At 39.9% G+C, this 16,200-nt stretch overlaps 1 protein-coding gene and 1 long non-coding RNA gene across 3 annotated transcripts; both read right to left on the reverse strand.

The window, feature by feature from the left end:
* Window positions 1–2,030: 2,030 nt before the first annotated feature.
* Window positions 2,031–2,787, reverse strand: LOC143370412 (uncharacterized). The gene is made up of 3 exons (XR_013085614.1): window positions 2,544–2,787; window positions 2,328–2,376; window positions 2,031–2,255 (listed from the first exon to the last, which is right to left on the reverse strand). It is a non-coding gene; the product is annotated as an uncharacterized LOC143370412 (long non-coding RNA).
* Window positions 2,788–4,425: 1,638 nt separating this feature from the next.
* Window positions 4,426–6,223, reverse strand: LOC143370518 (uncharacterized). Of its 2 annotated transcripts, XM_076815752.1 has the most exons (3): window positions 5,781–6,223; window positions 5,222–5,693; window positions 4,426–5,191 (listed from the first exon to the last, which is right to left on the reverse strand). In XM_076815752.1, exons 1-3 carry the CDS (start codon window positions 5,833–5,835, stop codon window positions 4,747–4,749), a joined length of 972 nt encoding a protein of 323 aa, XP_076671867.1. In that variant the 5' UTR covers window positions 5,836–6,223; the 3' UTR covers window positions 4,426–4,746. The 2 variants fall into 2 exon arrangements, with proteins under 2 accessions (XP_076671867.1, XP_076671866.1); XM_076815751.1 differs by having other exon boundaries at window positions 5,222–6,216.
* Window positions 6,224–16,200: the final 9,977 nt, after the last annotated feature.

The following is a 16,200-nucleotide window of genomic DNA, read 5'->3' on the forward strand; positions in this document are numbered from 1 at the left end:
TTATTCTAGACTCTTTGATTAAATTCGGAAGAAATTATCGAAATTTTATAACTTCCCAAATTCACAATTCACCACCATTTAAAAGCGACGAGGGTGGTGGTAAAATTGGAAGTATAACCGCAGGAATTCTCGGAAAGCAATCGCATTGATCGTATGACAACATGCGTTTCTGTACTTGCACATAACTGAACCATTTTTAAAATGTTTAGTATCTGGAGTTGAAAAATGTTAATCCACAAAAGCCACCTTCAGCGACGGACAAGCCCAGGTCTGCAGTTTCGTAACGTTCTTTTGTGTTTAGTGGAACCACCAAGAAATCCTGTGTTTAGACTTATGACCGGGTAATGCAACAACTAATTCAGATGTATACTGTGACCAATTAGGCCAATTGAAAGAAGAAATCGCAGTGAAACGGCCTGGATTCGAAGGCTCAATCGAAAGGAGATATTTCATCACGATCACATTAGACTGCACATGGTACAAACTGGTAAAAAAGAATGCACGAATTTGGGTGGGACATTTTGCCTTACCTATGAGACTATAGCATCTGGCTATCACCTATTTCTTACATCATTTTCTAATCAGTAAAAAATTTAATAACATGGACGTCCTGTAATGTAGTATCGGAGAGCATTTTAACAACAAAAAAAACACGAAGCTTTTACACTGAGGGCAAAATTGCGGAAAGATAGAGTAAATTTAAGATATTGATTTCATTGCCCCATAAGATTAAAATATTTCGGGTCATAATATTAAAAGGCATTTTACACGCAAACTGGAAGAATGATATTGGAAAAGGTAAAAAAAGAAGGTTATTGTGAAGAAAGGAATACACTGTGAAAGCTGGAGTTGGCTGCCTCATCAAGATAATCGTGACCGCTTGCCATTAGCTAGTTTCTTTAAACGATGTGCCCATTAACCCAAGTATCACATAGATGCGTTAAGCGCATCCGCAGTTACCTTAGCGCCCGTTGCATTATGGAAATTTCGCCTCGATGCGCAAACCGTGCCTAATTTTGTGCATTACTTTCGAAATTCATTATTCAGCATCGTGTTCGCACATTCCCATCGCGATTCGGCGGGAGGAAGATCTACCTACGTTGTATGCATAATAAAAAAAAAAATTCTTCATATGCACATAAACAAAAGGCAACTGTTTTATGCGTAGCTGATCACAGATCCGCCTCGAACGGAAAGGAACCCTTCGAAACCTCTATACTGCCATCTAATGGAATAATAGAGCATTGCTTCTCCCACAAACCAGGTGTATATACATAATAGACCTTCCACCTTATGGTATTCCGCGTCGTCACGTTCTGAAATACCGACCCCCTAAAAACCACTGGATTTCGAGCGCCCTCTACGTTTTTCGAATGGTAGGTGTGGGAAACATTTTGTATTTCTACCTTATCACCGAGAGAAGTATAAAAGATGTGTTTATACAGGGTGTCCCACAAACTCTGTCCACCACAAATATCTGTTATATGAAGTAATAAGCGAAAATGTTATTTACAATAGTTGTATGGTTGTAAGAAACACATTTTCAATTGTTACGATACTAAAAATTAGTTTCATTAATAATTACCTAGGGCGAGTACGTTATAAGGAAACTTTCTTTCGATATCATTCTTTCGAAGTTTTCAACGTTACCAATGTTATTTTACATGTAAATTCTTTTTATTTCCTACGTTGTAGTTGACATTAATATGCAATGTTTAATAGTGAGACCTTAAAATAACCTTAAACTTCAGAAATTAAACGCAAACGAGATACACCATAAGCCCTGATAACCAGATCGGGCGGCAGGATCTGCCGGCAGCTGCGGCGCAGCCTACGTCCGCATCCAGCTACGGTTCTGCCGGCAGGGTCTGCTTGTCAGGGTCTGCCGGCAGATCGACGGCAGATCGACGGCAGGTCCTGCCGGCAGATCGACGGCAGGTCCTGCTGCTCGCCTGACACATCCAACAGCGCCATCTGAAGGCCACAATTGCCAAAGAATTTCCTACGCGTGACGTCACATGGACTTATTTAAAAAAATATTTATTCTTTCTTTAATAATATACAGGATCAGTGATTACAATTGTTACAAAATAATATAAGCGCATATAAATCCAAAGAGGGACTTTCAACATTTACATTTACAAATCCACGTCCCGTAACCACTGGTACCTAGTAGGGGCGATATCAGGAAATTTCATTCAGTATTTTCGACTTCTTTTTTGTGTAGAATCATCATGTTCCGCGTTGTGTTAGCGCTGAAAACAAATACAATATTAGCATAAAATTAAACGTAACGTATGAATAAACAGAATACATGCGATACTTACTTCAGCTCCATCTCCACACAGTACACAGTCTAGGCGATCATACATGCTCCTGCGAACATTAAAATTTATAAGAAAATATGTCTTAAATTATTATCTACTAAACAAGACGCTGAACATTCGCACTTCGCGCATAACCCTACTTTTCTGTCTTCTAGATAATGCGAATCTCGATGTCCGCGACGTAGATAATTAGAAATTATTCAATTCCATAATTACGTTTGCCTTCTGGATACGACGAGATGCTTTGTCTGGATGTTGATGGATGAAATTACTTGGAATATTCTTCGATTTTGCCGGCACTGACTGCCACCGCCAGTGACTGCCACCTCAGACCTCGAAAACTGGAAGTGGCACCCGTTGCCCGTTGTGCTTGAAGACGTACGCTCAAAGAATATTCTAAGTAATCTCATCCATCAATATTCAAACAAATCATCTCGGCGTATCCAGAAGGCAAACGTAATTATGAAATTGAATAATTTCTAATTATCTACGTCGCGGACATCGAGATTCGCATTATCTAAAAGACAGAAAAGTAGGGTTATGCGCGAAGTGCGAATGTTCAGCGTCTTGTTTAGTAGATAATATTTTAAGACATATTTTCTTATAAATTTTAATGTTCGCAGGAGCATGCATGATCGCCTAGACTGTGTACTGTGTGGAGATGGAGCTGAAGTAAGTATCGCATGTATTCTGTTTATTCATACGTTACGTTTAATTTTATGCTAATATTGTATTTGTTTTCAGCGCTAACACAACGCGGAACATGGTGATTCTACACAAAAAAGAAGTCGAAAATACTGAATGAAAGTTCCTGATATCGCCCCTACTAGGTACCAGTGGTTACGGGACGTGGATTTGTAAATGTAAATGTTGAAAGTCCCTCTTTGGATTTATATGCGCTTATATTATTTTGTAACAATTGTAATCACTGATCCTGTATATTATTAAAGAAAGAATAAATACTTTTTGAAATAAGTCCATGTGACGTCACGCGTAGGAAATTCTTTGGCAATTGTGGCCTTCAGATGGCGCTGTTGGATGTGTCAGGCGAGCAGCAGGACCTGCCGTCGATCTGCCGTCGATCTGCCGGCAGACCCTGACAAGCAGACCCTGCCGGCAGAACCGTAGCTGAATGCGGACGTAGGCTGCATCGCAGCTGCCGGCAGATCCTGCACTCTCCTGGCAGACCCTGCTGTCAATCTGCCGGCAGACTGCAGGCAGATGGCTATCAGGGAGATTAATTTATTAATAATTTTTCAAAATTATAAATTAAAGTGTATCTCTGTGTACACAGGGTATCCTGGTAGGTTGGTGTCAATTTTATACAGTATATTTACGTCAAAAAGTTGAGAAAAGTTCATATAAACCCATGTCCGCAAATAATTTATTAAAGAATTATAAGATAGCAGAGATTCGTTACATCTTAAGTGAAGTTGTACAATGCTTCTCCGTTGTATGGGTCTGTAGAGTTGCTGATTGATAAACAAATGAAGAAATTTTTATTTCGATATGAACTTCGTTCAATTATTAGAAATCTTAAATATGCTGTATTAATTTGGCATCGGGACACCCTGTATCTAAATTCTCATCGTTATTATAACTTTCATTCCTACCGCTTGTAGTGCTGCACTCTTATTTCATGCTTAGCCGTTAAGGTTGGATGTGACACGGAAACGGTAATGCGCTCATGAGCCCCAAAACCGAGAGACACAAAATAGCATTGGGTGAAAGGTCTATTCTATACCTAACAATCAGCCACGGTTTCGTCGTTCATAAAGCATTTTTTCATTATCAATCAGTTTCTGATGGAAAACCTACGTTTCAAGTTACAACACTAATGGTGCACTACGATAGTATCCGCGGGCACCGTCAGTAAGGTTTATCTCGGCGGGACAGTGGCATCACAGACTAGGTATAGGATAGACTTACCTACCAATGCGTTTTTCTGCCACCGGTTTGCGGAGCCCGGGGACCCCGTTAAAATTTTAGTGTCACGTGCAACGTTACCGGTAAAGTTTCGAAATAGATTATAACGCTATGGGTGGTAGGAATTAGAATTCAGCACGGGTAAAACATTTCAATCGCAAAAGGCAGTAAATTATTCGAGAAATATTGATATTTCCGCTAAAATATTCATTCCAGTGGCTATTACTATGATAAATACTGTTAACAACATTTACACTAACCGCCCAGTATATATTATTGTTAACTATGATCGACACAACTCGATATATTAAGCAATTAGTAATATTTGGCGTTGGACTTGGAAATGATTTTCTACGCCGAATGAATTTTCTTTTATTCTCAATGTTTAATCGTTCGATAAATTAATGTTAATAGTTAAACGTATGGTTGTTTCCATCAGAGGAGACTTGGTAGACAGCTCCCTCTTCAGCACAACAGTGAGAGGCAATTGTCCTCAAGGTGATCCAAGGGGCAGTTCAATAAGAGCTTCAGGACAATTTTTGAAACTGTGACCCAATATTCCACACGTGAAGCATGAGCCCTTTTCTCGCCTTGACTTAGGGCACGATGATGACAAATGTCCTTCCTGATTGCAATTGAAGCATCTCGCCAATTTTGCACGGGTTTTCTCCCTGGTCCTACAATCATTTTTATTCTTTCGCTGTAAATTCATAGCAGCATTCTTTGTGAAATCACGCCATTGGCTCAAGTTCTCAAGTGCAGACAACAATGCAGGAAGAGACTTAAAATGTTGCATTTTTGCAAGGGTTTGCAGAGACGGATTAGAAATTCCATCTATCAGATATTCTATTAACTCATCTTCCTCTATTGGTATCCGGTTGGCCATGATAACCTTTTCCTGATGATACTCTCTGTAACTCTCAGTTGATTGCCATTTCCTATTCTCAAATTTTCTCCTCAACAACAACTTATTAGGCTGATAATCAAACACCTTTTTTAATTCAGATATAAGCGTCTCAATGTCCATCTGAATGTGTTCCACTTTGGAATGGAACCATTCCAACGTTATGCCACGTAACTTTCTTACAATCAGAATTCTGGTAGTATTATCATCCAGATCATAGGTGGTACGTAATAATCTCAGCTGCTTTTCCCAAAAAGGAAATGTGTATCCTGACCCATCAAGGTCAATTAGGAAGTCACCCATTTCCTCGATGCTCACATTAGGTCTATTAGAAACATTAGATGACTGCAGAGGATTCCTCAACACTTCGTTTTCTCGACGGGCAACTTCAAGCTCCCTCCGCAATAGATCTGCTTCCCGCTGCATGAGATCTAGTTCTCTGGCCAACAAACCTCTTCCAGCTTCATTCGACGCATCACCCTGACATGGTTGACTCTCAGCCTGACCATGGTTTCGTTCGTCGAAGAAGCTTCCTTCTGGTATCATATTCATCCATGCATTATTAGGGAAAGCCGTATCCAATCGTAACAGCAAATCAACTTTACTGTCTGAATCAGAGATACCCGCATGCCTCGCGGCACTTCTCAGCTGCGCCAAGGTGAGGTCGTTTCGGTTCATTTTTTTGAAAGCATACGTTCAGAATTTCCAATAAATGCCTGGTATGCAGGTATTGAAAAAGGATGGACCGAAGCGCATAAAAGTTCACCAAACAAGCGAAAATACTACAACAGTAATTCGCTTCAACAGGTAGTTTTCGTATCCTATACACACGAGGCCTCTTTATCCCATTTCTGATAAAACTGTACGGAGGGTCCAAAACAATAAACCGTTTTCTGGTTTACTAGAATTTCATACTTCAATGCACAAGATCGAACTTAAATATTTCCTTTCTAATAAATCTCAAACTAAATTAACCAAGCACATCTAATTGTAAGAAGAACCTGAGCCGCCTGTGCTCTCCCTCTCTCTTTTCCACACATTCACGCTTGGGGCGGTATTCTCAGTCGCTACTTATTCTTAAGCAAATGCTTAAGCATGCGGCATCCTCAACTAACCTAGTAGCTAGTAAAGGATGCCGAATGCTTAAGCATTTGCTTAAGAACAAGTAGCGACTAAGAATACCGCCCTGAGAATACCGCCCTTAGTGATCCTCTAGGGAGTGATCGGTATAACCGCAGCCATCTTGGAGCAAAATGCTTAAGCATGCGGCATCCTCAACTAACCTAGTAGCTAGTAAAGGATGCCGAATGCTTAAGCATTTGCTTAAGAACAAGTAGCGACTAAGAATACCGCCCTGAGAATACCGCCCTTAGTGATCCTCTAGGGAGTGATCGGTATAACCGCAGCCATCTTGGAGCAAAATGCTTAAGCATGCGGCATCCTCTGCTAACCTAGTAGCTAGTAAAAGATGCCGAATGCTTAAGCATTTGCTTAAGAACAAGTAGCGACTAAGAATACCGCCCTGAGAATACCGCCCTTAGTGATCCTCTAGGGAGTGATCGGTATAACCGCAGCCATCTTGGAGCAAAACCGGAAATAAACATATCTATCTCTTTCTATCAGTATTTCTCTCTCTCTCTTTCTGTCAGTATTTATGTCTCTTTCTATCAGTATTTCTGTCTTTTTTATATTTTTACAGTTTCTTTCTCTGTCTACTTCCGCTTTTGCTCCAAAATCGCGGCAACCAATCAGCGACGATACACGTTGTTCCGATCACTCCCTAGAGGATCACTACTCAGGCTTACCGCTTAACGCCTCTACCGGCCAGCGGATAACCTTAGCCATGGCGCGAATTTGAAAGGTCGTTTATAAAATATTAAACATTGAATTAGTAGATAGTCCGGACAAATTTGCAGTTGTTCAACAAGGTTAAGATTGACTTGTTAAATACTCCCCCCTTAGAGTGACTTGTTAAATACTCCCCTCAATTATGATTGTGAACCTGAAAAAAATCGATTATAAAATGAAACTGACTATGACAGATAATAACGGCCGATTTCTTCACCTTCAGTAATCTTCCAGTTAGAGTTATGTTCCACATAACTGCCACATGATAGCATCCAATTGGTCATTCACCGACCGGGACTTTAGTCGGAGGTGAAGAAATCGGGCATTAATTATTCGCCGAGAAGATTATCCTCGCCCGAGGGAATCGCGGTTAGGAAAATCATTGCAGATTTATGTGAGCACGATATTGTACGCCCTAGCCACTCAAGGTACAGTAGTCCGATAGTGCTCATTAAAAGAATGGCACGATTCGTTTATGCCCTGATTATCGAAATTTAAATCATATTACACCTGTACAGCTCACTTTGTTCCAACATCGTTGCTGCAATATTGCAACGTTGCAGGCTGCGTTGTAATGTTTCTGCAAAATTGTGGAAACATTGCCGTGCAATATTGCAGTGGGAACGTTCCTTCAATATTCCTGTAATGTTGCACACATATTGCCGTGCTATATTGCAGTGGAAATATTGTGGGAACATTGCAGCAACGATACGCTAGAATATCTCGTAGGCCGTTGAAGATATGAAAAAATTCATATTGTGAGAGTTTTTTGTACATGAAATTGTAGAGGAGTTTCGAAGATCAATTTATTTTTTTTTACATAGAGTAGACACTATATATATATATTTTTATGCGTTGAATGACACTGGGTGGAAGTTGTAGTACCTACACACCCAGTGTTACAAAAACTCTAATGGGGTTTGGCAAAATGAATCTTTGTTTTTGAAAAATTAGCGTTTAAACTTCTGCACGGTTGGAGTATATATAAGTTCGAATACGTAAGCGATGTTATCAATCAGCGGTTGCAGCTGTGGCGGTAAAGTGCTCCCCCTCCACACACACCCTTGTGGAAGAATTCCCTACCGTAAGGACAAGGACTATATATCATTTATATTCTGGTGAATAAATTCTATTTTGTAATTTGCAACAGTCTCATGGCCAGTATAAAATTTAGTCGTATATTAGCAATCAATTGACAGTAATATATTAAATAAATTTCATAGCACGCAATTTCAATGGGCCATAAATTATGACGCCTGTGATTTCCATTACATATCGTGATCGCGGCGGGCGATTCGGGAGTAAAAGTGGAATTTGCCCATAGTTGTTTCATCGAACGAAACGCATTCTTATGTTTTGTTCTCATGTCACATTTGAGTACAAAGCAATTTAAACGTTCTACTAACCTTCCGGAAAAGATCTGTAAATGGATAATCAGCAGAACGTTTACCGTGAATTTGACATGTTAAACAATGATGATGAAGCTCTAGAGAACACAGAAGTAAAGACGCCTAGCCCCTTGTCCTCTGCTGCTGGTACGAACTTTATTTTCGTTCGCTTTTATTATTATTGTTTCGCAATATTGTTATTACATTATACAGACTTAAAATATTATACAAATTTATATTATGTTACCCAATGTTATACAAAGATATCAGGTATGCAAACAATGCGTGTGCAATTAGCAAATGTAATAACTTTAATATTACACTTGCAAGAGCGAAAATAAATTGAATGTGGTAGGTTAGGGAGTGCGCAATTTCAGTACTTCACTAAGTTATGAAAATTTGAGTAACTGAATTAGCTTTAACTCGGGCTACGATGGTACGAAGTAAAAAATATATGGTGACGTTTAAAAAAGCATTGTTGCCCTTCAAATGACCTAGAAAATGGCGCCAGACGAGAAATTTATTTTTACCAAAATATTTGCCCCTTTTGAACAGTGCAACTTTACTCTGCATATAACCAGGGCCGTTCCTGGGTTTTGGCCGCCCAGGTGCAAAAACAATAATTTAATATTTTTTAATTAAGAATTTGATATGCAGTGTTTACTTTTATATGTATATATACATACTTTTAAACAGTTATCGTGCAAAAGAGTTTCGATTATTTTTCTTATTAGTCAAAACTTTACATATAGTAAACGGCCTGCGGCCGCGCTTAAGGGGTTATGCCTAGTCAGGCGGTCGAAAAGAGGCGAATATTTGTGAATTTTTTTTGAAGAAGCGGAAGCGTATAATTTTATAAAACTTTTTGCGTTTCAAAGAGCAACATTTAAAGAACATTCGATAATTTTTTCGTAGAAAAATATTTAGGTTTATAATAAAATAACTAGCGACATCCAAGAAGCATTTTTAAAAATTTGGGTTTGCGGTGAGCATTGCCATTCGGAACCAGATTATCTAAAATCAAAAAACAAAAAGGATTTCCTTAGTATATTAATGTATCCTCAGGTTGGCGGAGAGAATTTTCCGAAATATTAAGTTAAAACAACATGGCAGCTATTTAAAGTTGAAATCCTGATTTTTTCGCGTAATTTTTGCAGGAAACAATCAGGATTTCAACTTTAAATAGCCGCCATTTTGTTTTAACTTAATATTTCGGAAAATTCTCTCCGTCAACCTGAGGATACATTAATATACTAAGGAAATCTTTTTTGTTTTTTGATTTTAGATAATCTGGTTCCGAATGGCAATGCTCACCGCAAACCCAAATTTTTAAAAATGCTTCTTGGATGTCGCTTGTTATTTTATTATAAACGTAAATATTTTTCTACGAAAAAATTACCAAATGTTCTTTAAATGTTGCTCTTTTAAACGCAAAAAGTTCTGTAAAAATATACGCTTCCGCTTCTTCAAAAAAAATTCACAAATATTCGTCTAATTTTTGCAGGAAAAAATCAGGATTTCAACTTTAAATAGCCGCCATTTTGTTTTAACTTAATATTTCGGAAAATTCTCTCCGTCAACCTGAGGATACATTAATATACTAAGGAAATCTTTTTTGTTTTTTGATTTTAGATAATCTGGTTCCGAATGGCAATGCTCACCGCAAACCCAAATTTTTAAAAATGCTTCTTGGATGTCGCTTGTTATTTTATTATAAACGTAAATATTTTTCTACGAAAAAATTACCAAATGTTCTTTAAATGTTGCTCTTTTAAACGCAAAAAGTTCTGTAAAAATATACGCTTCCGCTTCTTCAAAAAAAATTCACAAATATTCGTCTAATTTTTGCAGGAAAAAATCAGGATTTCAACTTTAAATAGCCGCCATGTTGTTTTAACTTAATATTTCGGAAAGTTCTCTCCGTCAACCTGAGGATACATTAATATACTAAGGAAATCTTTTTTGTTTTTTGATTTTAGATAATCTGGTTCCGAATGGCAGTGCTCACCGCAAAACCAAATTTTTAAAAATGCTTCTTGGATGTCGCTTGTTATTTTATTATACACGTAAATATTTTTCTACGAAAAAATTACCAAATGTTCTTAGAATGTGGCTCTTTTAAACGCAAAAAGTTCTGTAAAAATATACGCTTCCGCTTCTTCAAAAAAAATTCACAAATATTCGCCTCTTTTTGGACCGCCTGACTAGGCATAACCCCTTAAGTTTGGCCGTCCAGGTGCGGGGGCACCTACTGCACCCCCCCCCCCCCCCCAGAAACGGCCCTGCATATAACATTTTCTTCTGCATGTCTCTAACCCTAACAGAGATATTTAGGTTCTGTTTGTCGTGACTCACACTGTTTAAAGTGGGAGTAAGAATATTGCAAACTCTTCACCGGGGCATGAATAAGTTAAACGGCAATTCTATAGCAACAGTATTGTGTTTCCTCGTTAAACTTTCTTTTCTAAAATATACAGTCTTAGAAACAGCGTGCAAGAGAGTCATGTTAGCAGTGTAAACTTAACTAAACGCTGTTTCGTAAGATACCCCACAAGTTCCGTTCGATTTCTGATATCCTAAAACCCGCTGCTACAGTTTAAAATATACGTTTCACCTGAAAATTTTGAAAACGGGTTGATATGAACGTAGAAACCGCTGCTTGGCAAATTTTGTAGTAATTATCGCACGATCTGTTAAAATGACATATTACACGAACATGATAATGGCACTCGCGAGATTCAGAATAACGCGGGAAAAACTTATACTAGCTGTTAAGTAAACAATATTAGGAAAAAAAGAATTTGTTTATAATTTTCATGTTGCACAAATAACTGTTCGGACCAAAGGTAAATGTTTTCGGGAAGACTAATCCTTTCTGATTAAAATACAAATATAACTACCATCGTGAGATGTATAGTTCCGGAGATAAAAAATCATTCATATACATCATTTTCATGAAAACAAGCAAAAATAGTAAACTTTAGCAGCCTGTAATTTTAAACAAATTCAAAACCAATAGAATTCCTGATTTCGCGTAACTGCATCATTTATTTTAGTTAGATTAAAATCCCAAACATCGAACGTAAAAAGTGATCGATTTGAAGTGACCAATGTGCCATGTTCTGCTCGTCTATCTATACTATATGATAGTAACATTCATTGAGGAACAAAGTTATTATACTAATAACTTGTTTAACCAAACACATGTATAACCTAAATAAATCCCGTAGCTTTTACAACTTTCCCCTCACATGTCGGTTAAGTAAATATTATTTTCTAATAATTATTTGAGCCATACATATTCATATGCTGTAAGAATTTTACGCCTCTCGTAAGATACCAAACTGTTTATTTCGTGTCATTACCATTTAATAAGTATTAGTAAAAGCGAAAGAACTTAAACGACTAATATTCAATACTTGATGAATAAATAGTGGACGTAACCCTAATGGTGCAGATCACTCGCTGAACGAAGAAGAAGAAAGGAGATCCGTGGGATCCAAGAGCAGCTCCGAGGGAAGTTCTCTTTCCGATTTGAAGAGACTCCTTCAAGATCTCCCTTCACCGAACGAGACGGCAAGCTTGGCAAACCGTGTTAACAATATCAACCGTTGTCTTTCCCGAAAAAGAAACTACCATTTTTACAGCGCCACTAGCTGCATCGAGGAGAACTACGAGAGAGAAGAGAAAGAAGAACAAGAGCATCGGCTATTATCGAGAAATCCCTTCAGCGAGTCTAAAACGAAAGGCGCTCGGGCACGCAGAAGGGCAAGCAGGAATTTGACAAGTATAAAAGATCAGACGATGGTCGTGTCGCAGCCAAACCAAGCTGACACTATCGAATTAAAGGAAACTTCTAACAACGACGGGAAATTCGTAAGCAGTTCGATAGTTGAATGCAATTCGCTTGAAGAAGCCTCTGAACATCTGTCTTCCTTCATGGGTGAAGTGTCGAGGAATTATACTCAACAATGTACACCATTATCGGAAGAAGCAACGCCTACCCCTAATCCATATCAGTATGATGGTACCGAGAACGATTCGTCCAGATCACAAAAAAACGCGTCGCTGCTCCGTCTGTGCCGGAACTTGTCTTCTGAGAACTCGCCAAAGGGCAGAATCGAGCTACAGTCACTTTCCCCAGGTTCCTTGAGCAATGTTCGACCGACAAAGTTCGGTGGATACAGGCCGCCCTCTGGTGTAGTTCTGCAAAACCTTAGTTCTGGTAGCGACCCAGACTCCAACTATGAGGCTACCTCAGATAGAGTAGATTCTAGCAAGAGAAATGCTAACTTAATCGCAGTTACAACGCCCATTAACTTCACTGGGACAACTAGCACCTCTCCAATTTTAATCGCCACAAGTACTCCAAATTCTATTGTCCACTCGTCATCCTCACTTTCCAATAACACACTTGTTGATCCGTCGACGAACGGAGAGGTTAGAAACATTATCACGTCCCCAATCTCAAAGGTCTATCTTACTGTAGCCGAAGGCAATGCTCGAAATTCGAACGGTCGTTGCCCAACGCCTCTGTGTTCTTCAAGAAAACTACCACGAGATACTTCTTTCCACAGACTCCTCGGTATTCGAAGAGGAGATTGTGACAGAAAGGATCACTTCGGTACGAGCGTTAATCGACCAACGTTTCTCTCCGCTAGAAACGATATTCATAGTTATAAGAAGCAGTCCTTAGAATCGCCTTCTTCTTTATTTGAAACGCCAATGAACCGTGAAATTTATTCAAACAGCCCAGGAAGTGTAGCTTCCGAAAATACGCACCATAAATCGTCCAGCTCTGTAAAGAATTGGTCTAACCAAATAGCACAACGAAAGTGTCAGAATGTCTTCCACGATAGAGGACAAGCAACGGAGGATTACGAAGTTTCATCCTCAAACAAATCCCTCAACCAGTCCCAGTCGAATTCGCGTAGCGATAGAGATCACAGTGTACCAACAATGCCAGAGGATTATTCATCTACAAACGAAAGTTTACAATCACCGCAGCATATTTTACGGAATTCAGTGTTTGAAGACCCTGAAGAAGACAAATTAGATTGCGCGCCAAAAGGCGATTTACGGTGTCTCGAACCAGTTGCAGCCAAGAGTTCCATCAAATGTGAAAGTAACAATGATATTAAGTTTTCTCTGTCAGCAAGGCTAATTCGTGAAGAGACACAGAGCGTCGGTCTTGCTTCGCAACTTGAAAGTTGCCTGAGTGAACGAGGTAACGTTGCTTCTACCTCGAGGGACTGCTTCACTAATGAATTTAATCGAAATGTTTCCTGGGGAGTGACTGCTAAAGATGACCAGGAATTACCTGCTGAATCCACTAATCGGAACTTGGCTAGCAACTGCAAAGAGTATGTGAATGTCCCGACTCTTCTCTTAAATTCGCAGGAAATGTCTTATTCCGCGTCACCCGCTAGCAAGGCTTGCTCAGGGAAGCATCTAAACACGGATGCTTTAGTTGCGGCATTATCAAACTTGTCCTTGCAGCAAGAAACAACGAATAACGCTTTAACAAATACAAGCCGCGTCTTCGGCAGTGGAACAGTCTCAAGATCCTCCATAAACAATTTAATAACTGACGACAAACCTTTGAAGACGGCGTCAATGAAATCTGATGAAAACCATAGTAGGAACGATGCGACTTACAGATCCTTCCTCAGTGTGCGGTCAAAAATACCCGTGAAGATACCGAACAGTAGGAACAAAATCGTTTCAAACAGATTTACTGAATCCGAAGAGGAAACAGTTAGGTCAGACACGATCTCAATGGATTCAAGCAGACAAACGTCTCAAAATCTTCCACCGTTAGCTGGAAGGCTCCAGCTTGATCCTGAAATGAACGATAACGGCTCGACACTCGATGCGAGTTCAAAGGAACAGAGTGAACGTTTTGATTTGAGATCTGCGACGGAGACAGGGCAGAATTCAAATTCACCAACGGAAGATATTCATTTGAGAGACTATTTGACTCCGTTGCAGATACAAGAAGACAGCGGCGATCGACATGAATCCAAGGAAGACAGGCAAAGTCAAACCTACCGTGCTGATCACAGCTGTAGCAAGCAGTTGTTAATCGACCGATCTATGATAGAAGATACCATCAGGTCGTCAAACTATTCTGATGTTCTGAAGGGGGGTACAAAATCTGGTAGCGGAACAGATAGTCCTTCTTCGGAAAGTGAACTAATCGACTGTTCTTTACCAACCTCCGGTCGCCACACCAAACACGAATCATTGTCGGTCGAACGAATAAAACGTAAAGATTCTGACAATTTGACTTCACAGAGCAGGTCAACTGGTTATACATCTTCCGCGCGTTCACGACGATTGGAAAGTTATCAGGCGAGATCCTTCAGAACCACCCGCGACGGAGACGTTTGTGGGAGTACTACTGAGAGACCAAAGCCAGATTTGATCCAGGATGAAATCAGTGACGATGGATGCCAGGAAACATGTATCGAAGAACCGAACAGGTTGGCTTTCGAGGAAGCACCTCTAGACTCGTCATTGGAAGAGGAAAAGGTCGCGACGAGCAGTGAAGCGATTGATAGTGATGGTAAAATTCGATTTTCCGTGGAGAGATTGGCAGCGGAGCAATTTCGAAGGCACCTCTCCGCCGAGCCGGCAAAAATTATGCAATCTAGAACCGCTACGTTCTTGCCAGAAAGAAATTACGAAGCTCCGTTTTCCGTGGCATGCTCGTCGTCAACGTTACGTCGTTCCCACGATAAGAGAAGAAACTCTCCACGGTTTAGGAAGAAGAGCCAAGACCGATTTCCTTTCACAATTTCCGAGAAAACGAGCGTAACTTCGGCGAAGTTCAAAGTTTCCAGGCGGATCGAAAGTTTCAACGAAGATTCAGTGTCTCCAGATAGAACCTACAAACTGGACGTTCATCCGAGTATAACTAGATTGGCCAGCTCTGGTATCCAGGACACACCCACTGACATCATTGATTACGCGGTCTACAGCGAGAGGGAGCACGATAAGAGTCGATCATCTGGGATAAAAGGATTCGTACGAAGGTTTTCAACAAAACTGAAGAGATCAAGGGCGCGCGATAAGGTCCGGCCAGATGCGAAGGCGACGAATGTTATTTACGAAAATCGTGCCTATCGCGGGGATTCACTGGCAGACAGTTGCTCGGAATCGTCTATGCTGAAGGAGTTTAAAGTCTGTGAGCATTCGCCGGAGAAGCAGCGTGCAGCTGGCAGTTCCCCAAACGAAAAGTCACTGACAAATTTCAAAGAACCTGGCAGACAATGCGGTTATGGCAGTCTACATAACCAAGAACTCAAGCCTCCTGGTTGTAGCCGTGAAGGGGAAAACGTAGTTTCAGGAACATCAAGAGACATACAAGACCACTGCAAATTGCGGAACGATCCTTACGCGATGTTCTTCGTTAAACGCACGGTAGGTACCCCGGAAACGTCGAACGGGTCACTTTCTTCTGAGGATGAAGATATACAAGATGCTTCAGGTGGTAAGAAAAGGAATCGAATAAAATTTCGTAGCAGTTCATTAGCCGTGACCACAAAACGATCTAACGAAAATGTACATAAAAAACTAATTAAAGGTAGAAATTTGAAAGATCCTAAACATAACAGAAATAGAGACGCCGGTTGCCTTTGTTTACGCTTTTATCGGATGATTGTACCTGCTTCCTTCAGCTCAGTTCCTAAATATCGACCGCGGATAAATCGTACCAATAACCGATCGCCCGTAAAGAAAAGCTCTAATTTATCTTCGCAGAAGAAGAAGAAATGACGCGTCATATACTCTACCGGTACACCGT

Source organism: Andrena cerasifolii, chromosome 6 (genome assembly GCF_050908995.1).
Source record: "Andrena cerasifolii isolate SP2316 chromosome 6, iyAndCera1_principal, whole genome shotgun sequence".
NCBI lineage: Eukaryota > Metazoa > Arthropoda > Insecta > Hymenoptera > Andrenidae > Andrena > Andrena cerasifolii.